Source organism: Lemur catta, chromosome 1 (genome assembly GCF_020740605.2).
Source record: "Lemur catta isolate mLemCat1 chromosome 1, mLemCat1.pri, whole genome shotgun sequence".
Taxonomy (NCBI): domain Eukaryota; kingdom Metazoa; phylum Chordata; class Mammalia; order Primates; family Lemuridae; genus Lemur; species Lemur catta.
Window position 1 is genome coordinate 190,279,056 of NC_059128.1, and position 21,329 is coordinate 190,300,384.

The 21,329-nt window shown below is 38.0% G+C and overlaps 1 protein-coding gene across 1 annotated transcript; it reads left to right on the top strand.

The window, feature by feature from the left end:
* Positions 1-8,464: 8,464 nt before the first annotated feature.
* On the top strand, positions 8,465-16,742 carry OTOL1 (otolin 1). The gene is made up of 4 exons (XM_045556509.1): positions 8,465-8,828; positions 12,590-12,670; positions 15,131-15,202; positions 15,844-16,742. The coding sequence occupies exons 1-4, from the start codon at positions 8,465-8,467 to the stop codon at positions 16,740-16,742; spliced, it is 1,416 nt and encodes a 471-aa protein (XP_045412465.1).
* Positions 16,743-21,329: the final 4,587 nt, after the last annotated feature.

Genomic DNA, 21,329 nt, shown 5'->3' on the forward strand with positions numbered 1-21,329 from the left:
AAACTGCCAGCACTTCACAAAAATGTATTATGGACATATACGTAAGTTTCAAATTCAGGTTTGCAGTTCAACTTTGATAGAGTATTAACTGCTACCAGGACCAACTAATAAACAAATAAGTGAACAAATCAATCAATGTGTTTGGACCCCATTGCTTTCTCTTTTTTTAAATTAATGGACTTTACTTTTGAGAGCAGTTTTAGATTTACTGAAAAGTAGAAAGAATAGAGAGTTCCCATGTACCCCTCTCCCTTGCTCTTCATACTCTGCTCCCCATTACTTTTTTATTATCAATGGAATACACCACCCTGCAAAATTTACTTTAGGTTCATTATCCAGTTGCACACCCATAGATTCATACTGTCCCTTTTCTCCACCTCCTTTAGTTCTCTCCATTCCTAAAATAAAAAAAAAATCCACTACAGCAGACATACTCAGAATCACTGTGAGGAAAATAAAAAAGATAAAACTAAGTAATAATAATTTTGTTCTTGCCTTTGCCTAATCCTGTTCTTAAAGGTTTTATTTTTTATTTTTAATTTGGAGATGTGGAGCCAGAGCTTATTTTTGTTCCTAAATTTAATCTCTAATTTTACCTGTTTACTCATCCGTACAGGTGACTTCACTTTTCCATCAAACAGTCTCCTGACTTATTGCTCAGTCCTGCCCTAGCTTGATTGCTCTCCTAAGTGCAGTTTCTTCTGTAACCAACCCTATGCCATGGGTCTCGACTGGCATTTTCTGTCCTACAACTTTGATTTAAGGCAGGTTTGGAGGAGAAGAAGAGGAACTGAAAAAGTTGTGGTGTCCATAGAGGGGAAAAAAAGCGTATCTACATATGCAGCTGGGCTCTTTTTATGGTGTTATATTCTGAGCTAAAGCCAATTCCTTTACATCTGACAGAAAAATGCTGAGAATGTTTTTATTTTACTACATACTTGTTAAATACAAGAAGCATTTAACTTGGTAGAAGGCAATGTTTTATTCAATATGCTTAATAAAATTGTAATGTATTCACTTATTTAGACATTCTGGAAGAAATAGCTTCCTACCGGACAATAGAAATTATGATGCTTTTGCTGTATCTATCCACACAAAGGGATGAGCAAAGTCTATCAGGGTTGATTACAATCATTCTGGAGCAGCTCTTAAAATGTTAAGTGGGAAATAGGAATCTGTATAGTTACAAAGTTTCTCCTTCCTTTTGATGTGGCATATGTATATTTCATGTGAATGAACTCAAGATTCCAGCTCTAGAGGGTCTACCTGTCTGAATTTACTATAAGAATTGGGGCAGGGGGAAATGGCTTAGAAATTCTCCCTAATTCATCCTTAGGGTTGCATAGCATTGAGGGTGCAACACCAGGCACCTTAAAAAGGAAAAGAGGATTATTTGATGGGTGTAGCTCTCAGAAGGAAGGGGATGGGAGTAGTGGCAGCAACTGCCCCAACTCCCCCATTTTCCTGCTCCTGACATGCTTGTGCAATATGTTCTTGCTGTCTGAAACAATCTTCCCTTGTCACTCTTCATAAAATATTCCTATTTATTTCCCCCATAGCACTTATTACAATTTGCAATATTTATCTGTTTACTATCTGATATTCATTACTCTCATTGAATATGAGCTCTCTGAAAGCAGATATCTTGTTCCATAGCTCCTTTATATGATATGGTATCTGACACAGAGTAGGTTTTAATAAACATTTGTTGACTGAATAAAAGGAAGAAAGAAAGAAGGGAAGAAAAAGAGAAGCATGAGTATGAGAAGGAACATAGCATGAAATGTTGCTCTAAATGAAATGTTGTGAGAAATTAAAAGTAGCTATTCAAATAGTAAAGGAATGCTTTCATCTTACAATTCTACAGAATTCTACAGGGTCAGAGGGGAAGAATGCTCTCTATAAGGGCAAAAGTTTCATTGCCATTGCAGCTCAAGCAACATATGCATTCATATCTATCTGCCTAAAACTGTTTCAAAGTATTTAGTTTTTATATTAGAATTAGCATTCAAGAATACAACTTGAATACAATGCTAGTATGTATGATATGTTTGAAGGCTCAGAAATTGTGGGAATGCTATGGTTTGAATGTATCCCCCGAAGTTCATATGTTGAAAACTTAATCCTCAGTGCAATGGTGTTGAGAGATGGAAACTTTAAGAGGTAATGGGTTAATGTCATTATTGCTGGAGTGAGTTTTTATGAAAGTGAGTTTGGCCTTCTCTTGCTCTCTGTGCTCTCTTGCCCTTCTGCCTTCTAACACGGGATGATGCAGCAAGAAGGCCTTCACCAGATGCAGGTACCTTGATATTGGACTTCCTAGCCTACAGAACTGTGAGAAATAAATTGTTTTCTTTATAAATTACCCAGTATATGGTATTGTATTATAGCAACATGAAGTAGACTAAGAGAGGGAGAACATTTTGACAAAATTTTTTCAGAGCATAGTTGGATCCAGCTAGTTTCTAATAGATAAAGATGTTGTGGCTAGATGAGGAGTTAAGAAAAAAGAGAATGTAGAATTGACTATAAGACAGGACAAGGCAGGCAGGATGGGATTAAGAAAGGTGGAGGTAAAATTAGATGGAGAAGATATGATAACAGGATTTGGTCTGGAACCACGGTAGGTATGTTTGGCAGAAAGGGATTTAATATAGGTAATTAGAAGGGGGAAGCTGCAAAGGGCAAGGAACCCTGTTACTAGCTGTCAGATTTGTCTCTAGCCTTCAGAGAATCAGGACATTGCTACTGTTGCCAAGGGCAGGACTGGAGGATACTGTTGCCAATAGCCACAGCCACTCACAGAATCATGGCAGGAATTCAGGTTGGTGTGCCAGAGGCCACTTCAAAACTTCACATTTGCCAAAGCCCATGCATTTGCTGGCTGCTGCTTGTAGAAGAATAATGGCTTCCACTTTCTTTCTGTCTGACACATCCCATGTGAGTATCTTTTATTGGCAGAAACTAAATTGGAACCCTGATGGCAAGAGATTCTAGGAAATGTATTAATAGTTCCCAGGCTCTGGAGCCCCTGAGATCTGTGGGAGCAGATAAAAGGAAATGGGAATGCTGCCAAATGTCCAAATGCAATCTGGCACAATATGAGAATAGGAAAAATTGGTCACTGCTTTAAAATATTATTTCTGGCTAGTTTATTTCATTATATCTAATCCTCACTAAAAAAAAAAACAGCCAACAGTTACTGCAGGCACTAGGCTAAGGGCTTTTCATGCATTATCTCATTAAGCTTCACAACCATACAAGATGAAGCTACTGTTATTATCTCCATTTTAGAAATGAGGAACCAAGACTTAGAGAGGTACAGTAACTTGCCACAAATCAAGCAACTAGTAAGTGGAAGATCTGAAACTTGAACTCAGGACTGACTCCCTACAAAACTAATGGTTTTTAGTCCTTAAACTGCACTATTTGACAGTCAGTTGTTTAATTTATTTATAATGCATGACCCTACCCTCAACATAAAACTTGTTAGTCATCTTATGATGTTCACTGTTAGGTCAGTGGAAACACTTTCCTTTTCCTGGGAAAAGAACTAATAAATTTTTAAAGAATGTCCTCCCAATCTTGGGCACCTTCTTCTTAATGAAAAGGAAGAGTATGCCATTAGAAGAAATATAATGTCCCCTGCATTTATATGAAATTTTTATGGAATTAGCTAACTTTCATGTATTAATAGAGTGCCCACTGTTATAAAATAACATCATAGATTTTGAAGTTAGAAGGGACATTCAAGGTCAAAGAATCTTTAAGATCTCCCCTAGTAGAATTTCAACGAGGGGTGGTCCAACTTCTGCCTGAACACTTTCCATGGTGAGATTTCCAGAGGTTTGGGCTGATGGATGATGAAGAGGTGCTCAAAGGGTGTCTGCTGTTGGGGTAAATGTAAAATGGCACTGCCTGGAGGCTGCTTAGTCAGTTTTGCCTCAATGGTAGCAAAAATACTGTTAGACTAGAGGCTGGAACTATTGGTATCAGTTAGTGTTTGCTGCCTAATCTTGCTAAAACTCTGTGGCTTACAAATTATAGCTGTGTGTCTATGGTAGATTCAAAATGGCCAGAAATTATTTGATATTTCTTGCATTGAGAAGTGGGGTCTATGACCCTTCCATTTGAGTATAGCTGGCCTCTGTGAGTGCTTTGACTAATAGAATCCAATGGCGGGGTTACTGTGCCAGTTTTCAAGTATAGCCTTAGTAGATTAGCAGCTTCCATGTTCTTGGAATACGCTCTTTGGGAGCCCTGAGGTATGATGGAAGAAGTTTAAGTATCTTGCGACTAGCATGCTGGAGAGACTGTATGATTGATAGTCCCAGCTGAGCCCAGCTTTTCTCCGTTTCTATCAAAGCACCAGACTTGTTAGGCATCTCCAGATCAGCTCACCCACCAGCCAATCAATCTTGAGTGAACTGAGTTAATGTCTCATGAAGCAAAAGAATCCCCTAGCGGACCCTGGCCTGAATTTCTGACCCATGAAATTGTTAGCTATAATAAAATCGTGTTTTTAATCTACTGACTTTGGGGTACTTTGTTACACAATAGATAGCTGGAATGTATCTGTGGGATTGGTGAGGGTTGTCTAATCTTGGTTGGCCTCAGCTGGTCTTACCTGGGCTCACGCACTTGTCTTTAGCTTAGCTGCAGACTCTGTTCTAGGTTGTGTTTGGCTAGGGGAGCTTCTCCACATTTCACTCATCCTCTTCCTGTGACCAGTAAGCTAGGACATTCATATCTTTCTGATGGTTATGGCAAAGGTACAAGAGGAGAACTGGAAATACACAAGGGTCCTTGAGACCCAGGCTTGGGACTGGTACCCTGTCACTTCTATCAAGTTCTATTGGCCAAAGTTGTATGACTGAACTCAGAGTCAAGGAACTGGAGTACAGACCCCATTTCTTTTGTGTAGGACACTGCAAAATTCATATAGCAAATGGTATGTGAGATCATGTGACTACAGGGAGGAGTAAAACATTGGGGACAAAAATGCAATCTACTACATTTATTCATTTCAGTTCAGCAAACATTTATGGGACACTTATTATTTGTCAAACATTATGCTAAACACTGAACACATAGAAACAAAAGAGACCTAACTATCTGCTCTTGGAATGCTTACAGTCTAGGCAAGCTAAGGCTAAGTAAAAGGTTTATTGTATTTAGATTCTCTGATTTGGGACCTCAAACTTCTCTTTTGATCTTTGTTCTTAACCCCTTTGTTAAACTACAGGCTTATCATGTAAGTTATGTCTTATGGTTTTAGTGATTTAAAATTTGAACAGAAGCCCTTACTTGTTTGACTAATTGTGGAAATTTTGTTTGGCTATTTTTTTATGTTTTTACACCAACACGAAAAATTCTACTTATAAAGAAATGATACATCTGCATTGTAAGTCAAGGTACTATCAATTTTTGCTCCACTGTCTTTCGAAGGGCTTCATGTTTTCCTCATCTCCAAATTCTTACTTATTCATTCATTTATTTTTTATTTCAGCATATTATGGGGGTACAAATGTTTAGGTTACATAAACCTTTGCCCCTCCCAAGTCAGAGCTCATCTCCAAATTCTTAAGGAGGCTTATCAGAGTCTTAAAGTGCTGCCAACATTATCCTTTAACATCTGCATATAAATTGGGAAGCAGGAATCCACAATGCAAGAGAAACATACGTGAGGACAATTCATGCCCTCAAATAGGGACACTGAGCCCCTTCCTTGTGCTTGCCAGCTCTTTTCATTCCTTTCCGTAGCCCTTGGGCCCTTGTGCTGTGTTCCCCTCTGTAACTTTGTTTACCCACACCAATATGCTCCACTGTCAGAGCCAGACTTCTCATCTCGACCCTTCCTCACCTCTCCCATTAAGCTTCCATTTCTTGTCTGTGGGAAGTCACTTCTTCTACTGAAAGGTCCAGAGCCGAATGCCCTGAAGGGTCCAGCTTCATTCCTTTCTGCAGTATCTCTGATCACTCATGAATTCCCAGGCAGCGTGGCACAGTGGGAAGTACATGGCTGATTTTGGAGTCAAATGGACCTAGATTTTAATCCCAGTCCCACTACTTACTAACATTGTGATCTTGTGTAGGCTGCTTAACCTCTCTGTGCCTCAGTTTAATAATTCATTCTTTGGGCACAATAAATCTTACCTTGCATGGTTCCTGCGTGGTGTATGATAACTGGAATAATAATTATGTGTGCCCAGGACAATTCCTGCCATGCTCTCAGTGTTGACTCCCTTCCCCTCCCCTGTTCCACCAGGTATCTCTCTTTTACCTCCTCAGGACTGGTTTACCAAGATGCTACCACAACATGTTTGCAGGATCAAAAATGCTTTATTCATACGGAAGACTAATGTGGGTATATTTTAGTAAGGAAAGAGAAGGGTTATTTTCCCATAGGATCTCACTTGTCTATGAGAACATAAGAAATATCCTAGAGCATTAACACTCAGCATTCTGGAAACCCTAATTCTTCTTAAAGTGGTGAGGGAATTAAAAGCCACCAATATTTTAATATTTCATTTGGGCTTTCTGCCAGACTTCTGATTTCTCTTTAGCCTGAAGATGTGGGCCTGGTTATTTTTGAGTATTTACTGCAGAAAAGATCCTTAGGGATGGGGCTGGTTTTTACTTGTCTTTGTATTTTAAGACCCCACAGAGACTTCTTAGATGCTCGAATAAATGTTTGCTGAACAAATGAATATTTTATTGAATGCAATTGTATGAACCAATGAGAGTTCAATTATTTTATATCCAAACAGAATATTTCTGTTGTTTAGTGTTTTGCTGGGGTTGGATTTAGCTGAATGATGCATAGTAACCATGTTTTATATGCTCACTCTTGTCGGGTGAAGGGTGTGTGTGTGTGCAGGCGAGTCCATATTTGGGGGGATGTGGTGTTATCAGGGCCCTTCCTGCTTTCCTCTCTTTCCTTTGTTGTCTCTTGTCTCTCCTTAGTAGACTGTAAACTCCCTGAGGACAGAGGCCATGGCTTATGTTTGATATCATCACATAAGTGCTTGTGACATTGTTGATATTCAGTAAATATTGGTTGTATGGAAGAATACAGGAGCAAAGACCACCAGAAAGCAAGTTAGCATTTTTGGATTTTTGTATGATTTTTGAAATGAAGTACACCATCTTTCTCCCTTCTCATCTGCACTGATTTATATCTATCTTCTCCATTGCTCTGTTCCACTGAGCTGTGTTTGGATTTATTGTTCATTAATCTCATCCTTATAAATGCCACATGATTTGTGTAAAAGAGTTTAGGCTCTGAAATTAAACAGACCTGGATTCAAGTCCCAAATCTGTAACTTCCTGGTTGTGTGACCCTGGGCAAGGCATGTAGCTTCTTGTGCCTGTTTCCCCATCTGTGAAGGTGAATGATACTGTGTCACCTACCTGGCAGAGCTGCTTTGAGACCTGATTGGACTGATGAATGTAAGGCACCTATGCAGTGTAGGGTCTCCATAAAACAGTCGGTGTTTTTACTATCCTTATTTCCACTCCCTTTATGCTCTCACTATTTATCCTAATTCCTCCTTCCTTCTATCAGAAAATATGCATTTCTAATCTGGGCTATCTGTTAGCAGCCACTGGACTGCTGGGAGTTAATAGGGAATGGAATATTGTGGACTATCAAAATTTCACCTCATTGGGAACTTTATGTCATATCACTTTGGACATTGATAAAGGCCTTTTAAGAATAACCACACTTTGCCCCATTAAAATAATATAAGGATACATGTGAGCTTATAAAAAAACTCCTAAAATTATAAAGCAAAGAGTTGGGGAGTTAAAATGGCATGTGAAGAAACTAAGGACATAGCACACATTTAAATTTACGATGTTTTTTGTCTCTCTCCATTTATTACAATAGATTTTAAAAAATTGTTCTCACAACAGGAGCATTATGCCTAGTAGATTTAAGGACTATTTCACCAGTATTTTTTCTTGAAATAATTGAGTTTGCTGGAATAAACTATTCCACTCAATATTTTTCATCTCCCTCTAATACAAATGTATTTGATTCCTATAAATCTGAGTGAGATCAGTCAGGAAATTATACATATTTATTTTCCACAGGGTATATGAGCTATTAAGTCATGTTGCACTTATTATAGATCATGTTTGTTACTTGGCAAGATAATTTGAATGATTGAGAACCATATTTTAGAATATTCGATACTGAGGAAACAACCAGAAAGGACAATTGAAGCAAAGTGTTTTTTATAATAAATACCTTAAGTAAATAAAATATTCTGTTGTGATTCAAGCACACATTTACATACAATATGTATCAAAATATATCATTTTATATTTTGTTTACTGTTCATTCTTAAGATTCATATGTATATTTCTCTTAAGTAAATATTTATATCAATTAATCTTTTCATTTGGACCTCATGTAATATGTGTATATTTTCTTATTATCTTCCTTCTAGCCTCAAATATGTGGATGTTTTCTTGGCTTTGTGCCATTTTAATTTTCTTGGCTATTGCTGGTATGAACACAATAGCAAAGACCACACCATATACCAAATTTACGAAGAAATCTGAAGGAAAAGAGATGCCAAAGGGTCTAAAGCCGTCCAGTGGCCCCACTTGGGAAGAAGAAGAGACTTCCTTCACAGAAGTGGCTGAAATGGCAGCGCCAACCACCAAACCCTCGGACCTAGGTTCTGCCTTTGGCACTGCCACTCTCTTTCCCTTTGAAAACTTCACTCTTGACCCGGCTGATTTCTTTGTGAATTGTTGTGATTGTTGTTCACCTGTCCCAGGGCAGAAAGGAGAACCTGGAGCGACTGGAAAGCCAGGTATTTGAAAATGTAGGAAGCCATGTTTCCCACCTGCACATCCTTAGAGTTAGAGGTGGCTGGAGGTGGGGATCGCCTCAGAGGTTTTTACATTGTCACACAAATGGTAGCAGGCTTAGGTGTACCACTGTGACAAATGCAAATAGGTGCTGTGTTGTCCAATGTGGTAGCCACTGGCCTGCCCAATGTGGTTATTAATAAATATTAAAATTAAAATTAAATTAAATAAAAAATTCAGTTCATTAGTCACACTAGCCACATTTCAAGTGTTCAAGCTGCATGTAGCCAGTGCTACCGTATTGAGCAGCGCAGATATGGAACATTTCCATCTTTGTAGAAAGTTCTATTGAACAGTGCTGGTTGGAGCAAAGTCATGGAACACCAACCCCAGCATTGGTGCTGTGGTTCTTCAAGTTGCACAGGTTGATAACCAATATCATCTTTTCATTAGTGGCTGGTTTGGAGAAGGTAGATAAAACTTCTCTTGTCTGGTAAGAGTGTATGCTGACTGATGGATTTTCTGAGTGCTATTTGTGCTATAAGATTAGAGATGAACTACCTGTGAGGTGGAGAATAAAGCTCAAGATTCAGTTTGCTTCTCATTGAAATTCTGAGGCAACACTGTTGCCTGTGTCCTTGCCCAGCAATTTTCTCCATTGAACACCATGATTATATATTTCAAAATATCAGCTGTCTTTAATATATACAAAATGAATATACTCTCAGTTTTATTCTGATACATTTGGCTTTTACGTGCCATATAGGAGAGAATTCAAGGTAAAATTAAGATCAGAATGTCAATTTCAAATTCACTATTCCCTGGAAAAAAAAATATAAATATTTGTTGTGTCTTGCCTGAAGAGTTCAAAGTTATAAAGTCAATAACTATGCATCTTCACTAAACTTTTCACTCATTTCATCCCATTATGTAGGGATCTTTTGGGAAATGTGCTCAGTATTCATGCAGAGCTGGATTAAAGGGTAAAGGAGATGGCCAGTGGCCTGGGGCACCAAGATTTCAGGGTTGCTAAAACATTGCTGGAAATGTAATGAGACTGTATCCTGTCTGGCTGGTAAGCAGCTTGGGGGTGAAAACCTCAAGGGCATGGTCAAGTAGTCACAGCTGGTTGCTAAACTGTTTGCTAATGCTGTGAGATCAGTAACATCAGAGCTTTTGTTTTGCCCGGTAGTGGATTTAGCTGGGCTGTTCTCAGAGTTCAGCCTCTCCTCTGAATACATGTGACAGATATTTTCAAGATGTGCCAAATTATTAGCCTGCCCAAGTGGCTCATATGTCTTAGCCTAACTGGTTCTGTCACAGAACATAGTGCTTAAGAGTTCAGAATGCTTAGTCTGTCATGGTCCTACCTTAGGCAAGCTTCATTCTCTAGGTCTCAGTTTCCAAGACAGAAAAATGGGATAAGAGTGATACTAACTTCATGGAATTGTCAAGAGAACTTAATGAACTAAAGCATATAAGTAAGTACTCAATGTGGTTTCTGGAATAGAATAAATGCTCAATAAACTATTAATATATATTTTTCCCAGTTAGCTTTGGTAGGAATTTGGTTCTATCTTGTGGAATACTCTGAGCCTGATATAAAAGAATGCTGTTTTTGAGATTCAGAGAGAGAGATTTGTTCTGATTTTACTAGTGTTTTCAAGAACACCGCTTTTTTTCTGTCTTTTAAAAATTAGAAGTCTAGTATAAGAGCAACACTGAACAAACTTGAAAAAGGAAAACAAACCTACTCAATTCCAACTATTTTAATTTTTCTTCTTTATTTTTCAGTCCTAGATCATATGAACACATATACACATACGCATTGCCTATATCAGATTTTGCATTATCTACTTTGAAAAGTCATGAGTCTAACTTACAGAGTTTCTGCATGAAAATCTTTTAAAGTATTCAGATATACCTAATAGAGAGAAAAGTAAAATTCCATTGAAAATTTTATCTTCTGCTTCTCTCATTAGTTCAGATATAATAATAGGTACCTACAACGTGTCAGGAGTGGTTAGGCATTTTATATTATCTCTAATCTTTGTAAAAATGTTAAAAATATTATTACATTTCAACTGATTTAACTGAATTTCATAGAATTTTTGGTAAGTCTAGAGGTTGCACTACCTGCAAGTGCAGAACCTGGAGTCTGAATACATTTGAGCACCTTCAAGCCCCAGCTCTTCCCATTATGTTCAGCCTTATGGTATTTATACTAATAAGCTTAGATGTACATCTCACCTAAGTGTAAGAGGCAGCCTTCCCACCCCTTGTACCCTTGTATATGTAGTTGCTGTGAGCTCCCTGTGCCAACTTGGGCATAGCCCTTGTAATTTCCCTCAATCGTATAACCACATCAAGCATTCTGGGGCCAAGAGGGAGGGGACACATTGCATGGTGAAATGTAATTGGTCATCTTATTTGCTTTCACCTCCTCTGCTTATTCTCTCTTTATCCCTCTCCCTGAAATCCTTTCTTTTCTAGGCAGGGGAGCTTATCCACCATATTTTGTTATTTGGACATGCCTTCAGCCTTAACCTCCACTGCAAGCCATTTATTAAAGTTTTTCTTTCTAACAAGTAAAATATTCTTTCAAAGAGAAATTCTGTTGAATATAGTTTTCTCCATTTCATCAGCTTTAATTATAATAATTAGGGTAAAATTAATTAAGATGAAATATAATTTCATTGTGTGTACTTATCTATATGGTTAACTTTCACAGAACGTGGCCATAACTTATTCCAATTGGGGATTATTGCAGTGGTTGGGAAACAATTCCTATGGCTTGGACAGGGATGGGGTTGCAGGAAGGATAATTATCCCAGGCATAGGTTCCCTGTGTGGCCCAGGTACACGGAAGGGACCGGGACTGCCTGGATGGGCCAAGACACTCAGTGAGGCCTGAGCCCTGCATGATCTGACCCTAGCCTGCCTCGCAGCCTCATCTCATCCTTGATTGCTACCTTCATCCACAGTGCTCTTCTTTCGGTTCTTAAAAATATCATGATTTTTCTGTTTCTTGTTTTTCCTGAAATACCTGTCTAATTTTTTTTTTTTGGCTTTGGGAAATCTTAGTCCATTCTTTGGGTCTTAGCTTCATGTCATTTTCTCAGTCAGGGGAGTCTCCTCTGATCTCATAAATTAAGTCCCTTTACTGTAACCTACAATGGGATCTTCCTATTTTTCTTTACAGCATTAAGTAGAGTGTGGCAATTTCCATTTAATTGCATGGGTATTTGTTCAATGTTTATTTTTCATAGACTCCTCACTCCAGGAGAGTAGAAACTGCTGGACTGTTGATGGCTGCATTCCTAACACCTAGCAGCATGCTTGGTGTGTAGGAGGGTTCAGAAATAGTTCGTGAATGAATAAATAAGTGAATGAGTGGAAAATCCAAAAGTGCTAAGCATTGTGTTTTTCAGTCTAAAAGTGTGGTCCACATGAGGTCAAATGTCAGATAATCATTTTGTTCTTGTTGTTTGATATAGTGCTGCTTCCCGGAATCATTTGATCACTGCCATGAATACAGTGACAAGTACTAATGGGCTCAATTTATCTATTCAGGTAGTACAAAATTGCAAATCAGACAAAAATATTGCCCTTAGAACTCTGTGATAGTTTATTCTCACCCGGATTTTATCATTAGGACATTGACAGTTATTGGTGTCAGTAAAATGACTGCTTCTCCCCCCTTAACTAATGAATTTCAAAAGAAAAATTTTCTATCCTGCTGGGTTTAAAACCCTATTTCTAGGTCCTAAAGGAGAGGCTGGGATCCCAGGGTCACCAGGAGTTGTTGGGCCCCAAGGCCCAAGAGGCCTCAAAGGAGAGAAAGGTGGGTATTTAATTTCATTTCATGTCAAAATTCAAGGTATGTTTTGCAACATTTTTAAGGGAGCAATTTGCTAAGTAAATATTAGATTCTTGAAGGTGGATAGCCTGCCTGCTAAGGAGAATTCAAAATATTTGATTTATCAATGGTGGGAAGAGAACTTAATTAAAACTGAAGTAACGAAGAGTGAAAAGTGATCTTGGACCAGTCACTTTACTTCACTTGGAAATTGAGGAAAATGAACTAGTTATTTATTTATACCCTGTTTACTATGAAAGAAGAGTTGTAGTTATGGGTGCTCTCATAGGCCTTTTCTAGGTCAGAAATTCTGTAATTCCACAGATGCATCAGTAAAGAATGCTTTCTGCCCCAGGAAATCCCTGGTTTTGTAAGTGCTTAAAGCTATTGAAAGAAGGTTACAGATTCACTGGGACATTTAGAAATTCCTCGGTGAATACTGGCAGCCTGTAGAAATACCATCTATTCATCAAGTTAAATGTTTTAGCCTCAGTGTCACATGTCAAAAGACCTAATATCATCTATACATCACCCTCCACATGGCTCAGGAACTGCCTAAGTCATTTCTGGTAGAACATTCAGTGAAGTAATTACTCAAAAAAGATGCTAAGGGAAGAGAGAGCTACTTCACACTTGTCAGTTATGTGGTTTTCATTCTTGGAAACATTTAATCCTTTTGTGCCTGAATTATGTTAGCAGAAAACCCTGTGAAATAAAGATGAGTGATGAACTTCCCCAGTGATTCATGCTTTTTGGAAGCTAGACTTCTAGAAGTAAAAGAAAAAATAAGGGAAGTATCATAAAATAAGGTTGTTAAGAATATTCTTTGATGAAGGATCAAAAGTAAAAATTCATTCAGCCAGTCTCTATAAAGTGGCAACTCTACTTTTCTTCTACTTCCAGACTTAGCTTGGACTCTTGGTTAAGACTGAAAGTTAAAAAAATAAGTAGAATCACTGAATTCTTGTTAATCATTACTTGAATGAGTAAATTTAGCATAAGCACCTAAGCTCCTTAAATGAACTTGAGAACTAGAATAACTCTGCATGGTGAAGGTTAGTATTCGAGTACTGGCAAGGACTGGGAATAGGATCAGTTCTTCACTTCCATTTAGGGTTAGGTTCTCTCAGATTGCATCCAGATATTTTCCCGATGTCTTATGAGTTAATTTCCAAATTTTTTATTTTATGTGGAGTGGTAATGGAGGAACTAGCAACTTAGAAAACTCCCCTGCGTGATCTATGGTGAGATTTCTCTAGTTGGTCATGTGAAATTAGGGGGAAGCTATTCTCATTACTTTTCATTTGGCTTAGGGTTTCTTTTTCCCTGACAAAAATGAAACAAAAAATGTTAGTTATACCATAGATAATATACTCAGGAAATTGATGCCAAACAATGTTGTATGAGGTCATGTTTGACTTTGCACAAATTTTTAAATTTTTTCATATCTCAGTATCTTCTGTGATAAAATGGTGACAAAGATTCTACCCTACCTTTCTTGAAGGGGAGGTGCTATATACTTCTATAAATCAAAAATTGTTCCAATTGATGAAATGTGCTCTGTTACATGAGCCTCTATGTTATATAAGAGGCTGTATTAAAATCAAATAAAAATTATATTAAATAAAAGACTGATTAAGTAAAAAACATAATGGGAAGTGCTTGGAACAATACCTGGTACAAAGAAAATGCTCAATAAGAATGAGATATTGTTAATATTATTATTATTGCTACGATCATTTACAGTTGAAAACAATCTGGTGTGACTGCACTGTAATAAGATGAGCTTTCAGTGAGGTCCAATATAAAAATATATTTTTTGGTAATATGGTAAATGTCTGAAAACCCAGATCTTTGGATTTTTACAAACATGAATACTCACAGTTCTATAATTTTTCCAAAGTGTATAAAAATATCCAAACACAAAATGGAAATTGGCTTTTCCTTAATGGTCTATGTCAAAGACAACTTTTTTTTTTCTGGATAGGTTTTTTATTATGACTAGTTTTAGCTGATTGCAGAATGTGTCCTGTGTTTAAACTTGTATGGTGTTATTTCTCAGGCAATGTGGACATACACTAATAAAGAAGACATTTCAACTGTCATTCGAAATTCATAATAGGAAAAACCTAAACACATACATATATAATACAAGCAGGATGTCATGAGTTTTATGAGAGGTTTGAAGTGCCATGGGGACGCTGAGGACAAAGATGAACTCTGAAGGGATTGGCACTATCTCCAGACCTCCTTTAAATGGTTTACCCACAATTAGGATTAAATACTATATTCCTAATGACCCTAATAAATTCTTTTTCCACACTGTTTTACCTTTAAACCATTTTGGTTAAAGAAAACACTGGGATGTGACATGGTTGTGAAAGGAATGTTAGGTACATCATAAGTAATATAGTTGGTAAAAAGTTAATCTTGGTATCATTTTAGGACTTAAAGGAGAACTCGGAGACCAAGGAACAAGTGGAGTTCCAGGATACCCAGGAAAACCTGGAGAACAAGGTAGAGTACAAAATATATTTATTGCGTGCAGGCATGTGTGCAGTATAGCCCTTCATTCTCTTCCTGTTTGTATTTAAAGTTATCAGAGAGGTACAAATTACTGTTATTCTTCTAATAATTCGGTGTACTTGACTGGATGAGTGTTAGCACTGGTCTAGGAATTTGGAGACTCGGTAAAAGTATCTGAGCTCTGCTCCCCTCTCTAGCTGTAAAATGGAAAACAACAATCCCTAAATCTTTCTGGGTTTTGGTTTCTTTGCCTGTAAGATTTTGGGTTTGGAGGGACAATCTGGAGATTTAGGAGAATACTTTGGGACAAAATTAAAGGGGTAATGGAATACAATGGGCAGCTATAGTTCTACTATTCTTTATTATTTGAAAAGTAAAAAAAAGAACTAGATATATGAGGTCTGAATATAAACTACTATTTCTGGGAAGCATTCATTTTTCCCCTTCTAAGAGTGTGGCATGATATAAAGAGCTCATTTTAGGAGACTCCTAGGCACAGCCACTGCCAAGGCGAGAGCTGGGATTCCAGGTCCCAGTTAGCAGGTTTTATGTCTAGTTTTTGAGCTCTGTGGTAATAGCATGCTGTTTATAGCACGTGTGACCTTAAACATTGTTTTAATTTTCCATTGCAGGTGGACTTGGCCCTAAGGGGGACAAAGGAGACATTGGCCTGGCAGGAGTGAAAGGACAAAAAGGCTCACAGGGGGACACATGTGAGAATGGCACCAAAGGGGACAAAGGAGACCGAGGGGCAGTGGGCCCCCCAGGCTCGAACGGGGCGCCTGGGGCCAAGGGAGAGAAGGGGGAGGTGGGGGACAAGGGCTACTGTGGAGAGTCGGGGGAGAGGGGAGGAAAGGGACAAAAAGGTGAGTGGGGCGTGAAAGGAGAAAAAGGCAGCAAAGGAGATGCGGGAACGGAAGGCAAAAGTGGCCCTGACGGTCTGCCTGGGGCCAAAGGGGATCCAGGGGCCAAAGGAGAAAAGGGAGAGTTGGGACCTCCCGGTCACACGGGGCCTACTGGGCCAAAGGGCGAGCTTGGGAGCAAAGGGGTCCGAGGCCCCGTCGGGAAGAAGGGCTCTCGGGGCCCCAAAGGCTCCAGGGGTGAGGTGGCCGGCGTCCCGCAGTCGGCTTTCAGCGCTGCTTTGTCAAAGCCTTTCCCTCCTCCGAACACCCCTATCAGATTTGCAAAGGTTCTCTATAATGACCAAGGGAACTACAGTCCTGTCACGGGGAAGTTTAACTGTACCATTCCTGGGACATATGTTTTTTCCTACCACGTTACCGTGAGGGGCCGGCCTGCTCGCATCAGCCTGGTGGCCTGGAATAAGAAGCAGTTCAAGTCCAGAGAAACTCTGTACGGTCAGGAAGTGGACCAGGCCTCCCTCCTCGTCATCCTGAAATTAAGTGCAGGAGACCAAGTCTGGCTCGAAGTGTCAAAAGACTGGAACGGGGTGTATGCCAGCTCTGAGGACGACAGCATTTTTACTGGGTTCCTTTTGTACCCAGAGGAAACTCCTGGAATTTCACCATAAATTTGTGTCTTGAACATTGTAGTTTGAGTTTCGTGGAATAACTCAGTTAACATAGAGTAATGCTATTAAAAACTAACTTCCATTTTCTCATGATTATAAAATTAATATAGGAAAAATTTAAAAAGATTATGTTGCCTAGTCCATTACTATTCCTATTTTAAGACGTATCCTTTAAAAATATTTCTGTGTATTTGAAAGCATATTTCTATTAACTTTGTAGTTAGCTGTTTTCTCATTTAGCATTATAAAGGCATTACTCAAGCCATTCAAATAATTAATATTTGTGTACAAAAATATGAATGAGATTTGTAATTAATAAGTGTATTCTTATTAGATATCCTCTATATCTCATATAAATGTGTGTCACTTCCTTCTGTGCGAATGTGAGGCTCACAGCTGACATAGTATGATGACAGGTCTTTCTCAAAGTTTCTGATTATTTTGGGAGGGTTACTTTCCAACAAAATGGAATTATTCTCATGTTTAATTCAGGGAGACTACACAGAAAGAGTGGTAAAAACTAGCTAAAGTATCTTTAAAATTTATCTATGTGTAAGGATTTGTTCATAAAACCTTTATTATAGGGACTTGTGTGTTGGGTAAAATGTAAAAAGAAATTAGATAAAGATATTGCTCAATTGTAGTAAAGATACTATCGTTTGTCAAATTATTATGCTTAGAAGAACTGAATGTCCTCAAAAGATTTAAGAATAAAATTAAATCATCATTGATCTAAATTTGGCCTTTTCTTCATGGTGGAACATTTAATTAGGATTAATTCTTTGGCATCATTATCATCATCTCTATAATAATTAATTCTAGTTATTCAGTGATAACATTGCTGGAGTGGGTAGGGGCTTGGGAATTCATTTGCAATGTGAATGTTTAATAACTGAGAATATTTAATAATTCAGTGGTTTCATTTTTTAAAAAGCAAATTTATTGAATACAAATTCAATTTGGTTCTATGAAAGTATATTTATGCAGATTTTCAAATCTTGGTGCATCAAGCCAGGGAGTGGGTGATGAGAACTTTATGGTCTTGCTCAGCCAACTTTGGCAAACATTCACTTTTGAGATTGTCATTCATATATATATAAAATATTAGAACAGTGTTCAGAGGAATACTATTTCTGGAAGTTGTTATTATGAACCACTGGAAAAAGAGTGGGTTCCGCATCAAATATTGGAAGTGCTATATTCTGTATCTCCCTCTTGAAGATTTATAAAGCACATTGGTGTAGTCTCTGACATTCCTACAGAAAATAAATTTGTTTAATTTTGTTTTATCCAATGATCTCAAGTTTATTTTGGGGATGGAACTCATCAAGTAACATCTCATGGAACTAGGCTATCAAATTTGGAAGTGTTGCATTAGTTTCTCCCCCAAGGATTAACCAGCATCCTGGAGTGAAGTCCACTCCTGATGTTTCTCCCTTTCTTCTGCAGTTCTCCTTTTAGATTGTAATGGTGCTTTAGTTGTGGCTGTGCTTGTATTTGTCAGAGAGAGAGTAAGATAATTTGCAAGTGATTAAAAGAGTGATACACTTAGAATTTTCTTTCTTTTCCAATTTGAGAATTAGATAGTAAAGAGATTCAGGAACTTACAGTTTTGTCTCTTGTTTGTATGTTCTTATGTTGGTTTTTTTCTTTATGTCATCTCCATTATTAGGTTGGAGTGATTTGGAGCGCTGAGAGCCAACTAACCTAAGAAAGCAGAAGGAAAAACCCACATCAAAGTATTTGATGTAAAAGGCAGCCAGGCAGAGGGTGCAACAGTGCACATGTAGGATTAATGATATCTGACAGTGTCTTACACTTGCGTTTCTGGTAGTCATTTTATATGAAGTCTGGAGTTATGAATTCAAGGTTAAGATCCAGGATTGGTGGTTGATTATTAGCTTTTTCTGGGGCATGCAAACCTCCTCGGGGAATGATTTTGGGGAGGTTCTGAGTTCTTCAGGCTACTTTCTGCTTTGAGGGTGGAGAAGTGGCACAACAAAGTGTTCTCTTCCTTCAACTACATCACGTCTCCAATCTTGTTAAAAACAGAAAAATCAAGAGTGGGTCTCTCCCATCCCAAGGATTTGAATATAACCCCAACCCTGTTCCCACCCAATGACTACCAAATGTACACATCTGAATGCCAGCCCTGAGTATTAAACTGCTGGGAGTTAAATGAACATCCCAAGCTTGACATGAAAAAAATCAAGTTTCTGAAATTCCCCTTGAGCTGCTCCTCCCACAGCCTTCCTTAACCCCTATAATGACAACTTCTGTCTCAAGTCAAAAACCTCATGTTGAAAAACAATGGTGATCTAGCACCTCTTGTATTATCCTGGATAGAGCTGGAGCCCATTCTACTAAGTGAAGTATCACAAGAATGGAAAAACAAGCACCTTTCTTGATTATATCTTCTGATGTATAAAAGTTTTTAATTTTGATGAAGTCCAGTTTATCTATTTTTAATTTAATGTAAGGTAAGTGTCCCACTTCATTCATATTTTTTTATTTTAGCATATTATGGGGGCACAAGTGTTTAGATTACATATATTGCCTTTGCCCCACCTGAATCAGAGCTTCAGGCGTGTCCATCCCCCGGATGGTGTGCACCGCACACATTGGGTGTGAATATACCCATCCCCTTCTCCCCACTCCCATCTGCCCGACACCCAATGAGGGGATAAGTGAGTGTACTAAATACAAATAAAACCATTGAATTATTAAAAAAAGAAAGAAAAACAAGCACCACATGTACTTACCATCAAATTGGTATTAACTGATCAACACTTAAGTGCACATATAGTAATAACATTATTCAGGTATCGGGCAGATGGGGAGGGGATGGGTATATACAACCTAATGGGTGCGGTGTGCACCGTCTGGGGGATGGACATGTGTGAAGCTCTGACTCGGGTGGGACAAAGGCAATATATGTAACCTAAACATTTGTAGCCCTATAATATGCTGAAATAAAAAAATTAAAAAAAAAATCTCATGTGATTTGATTTTTCTCTTTCATGCTTAAATCCAATCTGTTAGTGATCCTTTTGGTACTTCCTTCAGAATGTATACAGAGCTTATGACTTCTCACATCTCTATTGCCACAACCCTGGTTGAGCTACTGACATTTATCCACTTGGATTATTGTAATAATCCCCTAACCGGAGTCCCTTAACATACAGGAGATCCAGGGCCAAAATACAAATGGGGCCCCACATAGTCCTTGTCGAGATATTTAAAACTTGTATATCAAGTTGGCAAACAGTTATTTAAAATATGTTCTATCCTCCTACTTTGAAAGATATGCCTTTTTGTTGAAAAAAATAAAAATAAAGCTATGGTTTTTTATATGACTGATGGTAAACAAAATATCAAAGATGACTGAATTACTATTGTGCATGTTAGGGTATCCTATTAATGGGCAGGTAATGTTTGAATGAGTAAGAAGATAAAGACATTAATTCATGAATTACTATATATCCCATAGATATTGTTTTTAAAACTAAATTTCAGAATAATATGATGTTTTGTAATCAAGCCTTCCACACAATTCATGTTCTGTTGACAGTTTTGTCAAATTAGACCAACTTCGTTGAGTCATTGTATTTCTTAGTAATTTTTAAAAATTAATTTCTATTTGGAGTAAGAAAATTTGCTCAATTACATTGGCAATAAGGTTTGGAAATGAACCGGTAATATTATGTATCATGTTCAAACATGATTGAATATAATGAGGGTTGCATAAGACGCATTATCACTATTGTAGCAAATATTGCAAAATATTTAAATTTTATCATATAAGCCAATGATCACTTATATTGCCATTTCACCATCTCTTAGAACAATACTCTAGAACTTAGATCCATCGTGGGTTTTCTGTCTGGACCTGTATAAATACGAATTTAGTGATATGGATTATTTAATATTGAATAATATTCTTTAGCCATTATATGTTCAACCTTTACAAATACCATGCAATTCAAGAGTATCTTGAGAATGTTGAAGTGGAGCACAAAGAGAAACAAGAAAATGGACAGCCAGTGCAACTGAGATAGAATACTGTGTTATCTGTGGGATTTGTGCTCTCCAAGAGAAAGTACTTGATACATTAACTGCATTTCTCTTAATTAAGCACACCCATCCTCAACTCCTCCCATCCTCCAAAGCAGTGGCCATACCCAAGCTTGCAGAAGTACAACCCATTAACCTTGACGGCATTTGGAGGCAGTTCCGTTTTGTTTGATGCACATAGGACTAGAGGCATGGAGAAGAGTTTCCCTGGGGCTCCTGAAAGGTGGTAGTGCTGCACCAGAATGTGGTTGTGCTGTAGTAGAATTGAACCCCCATCTCTAATAAAGGTGCTCTGAGTACTATGATAAGTTTATATATTGTGTGCTTTTTTTATGTAGGACCCTCTAAAGTGTGGGTACAGGGCAGAGGCCCCTCTGGCTTGACTCTAAAGGTAGTGTAGTCTATTTCTGATTTTTTTTTTTTTTCAGGTAGAGACCAGGTCTTGCCACGGATGGGATCATAGCACATTGCATTCTCAAATTCCTGGCCTCGAGTGATCCTTCTGCCTCAACC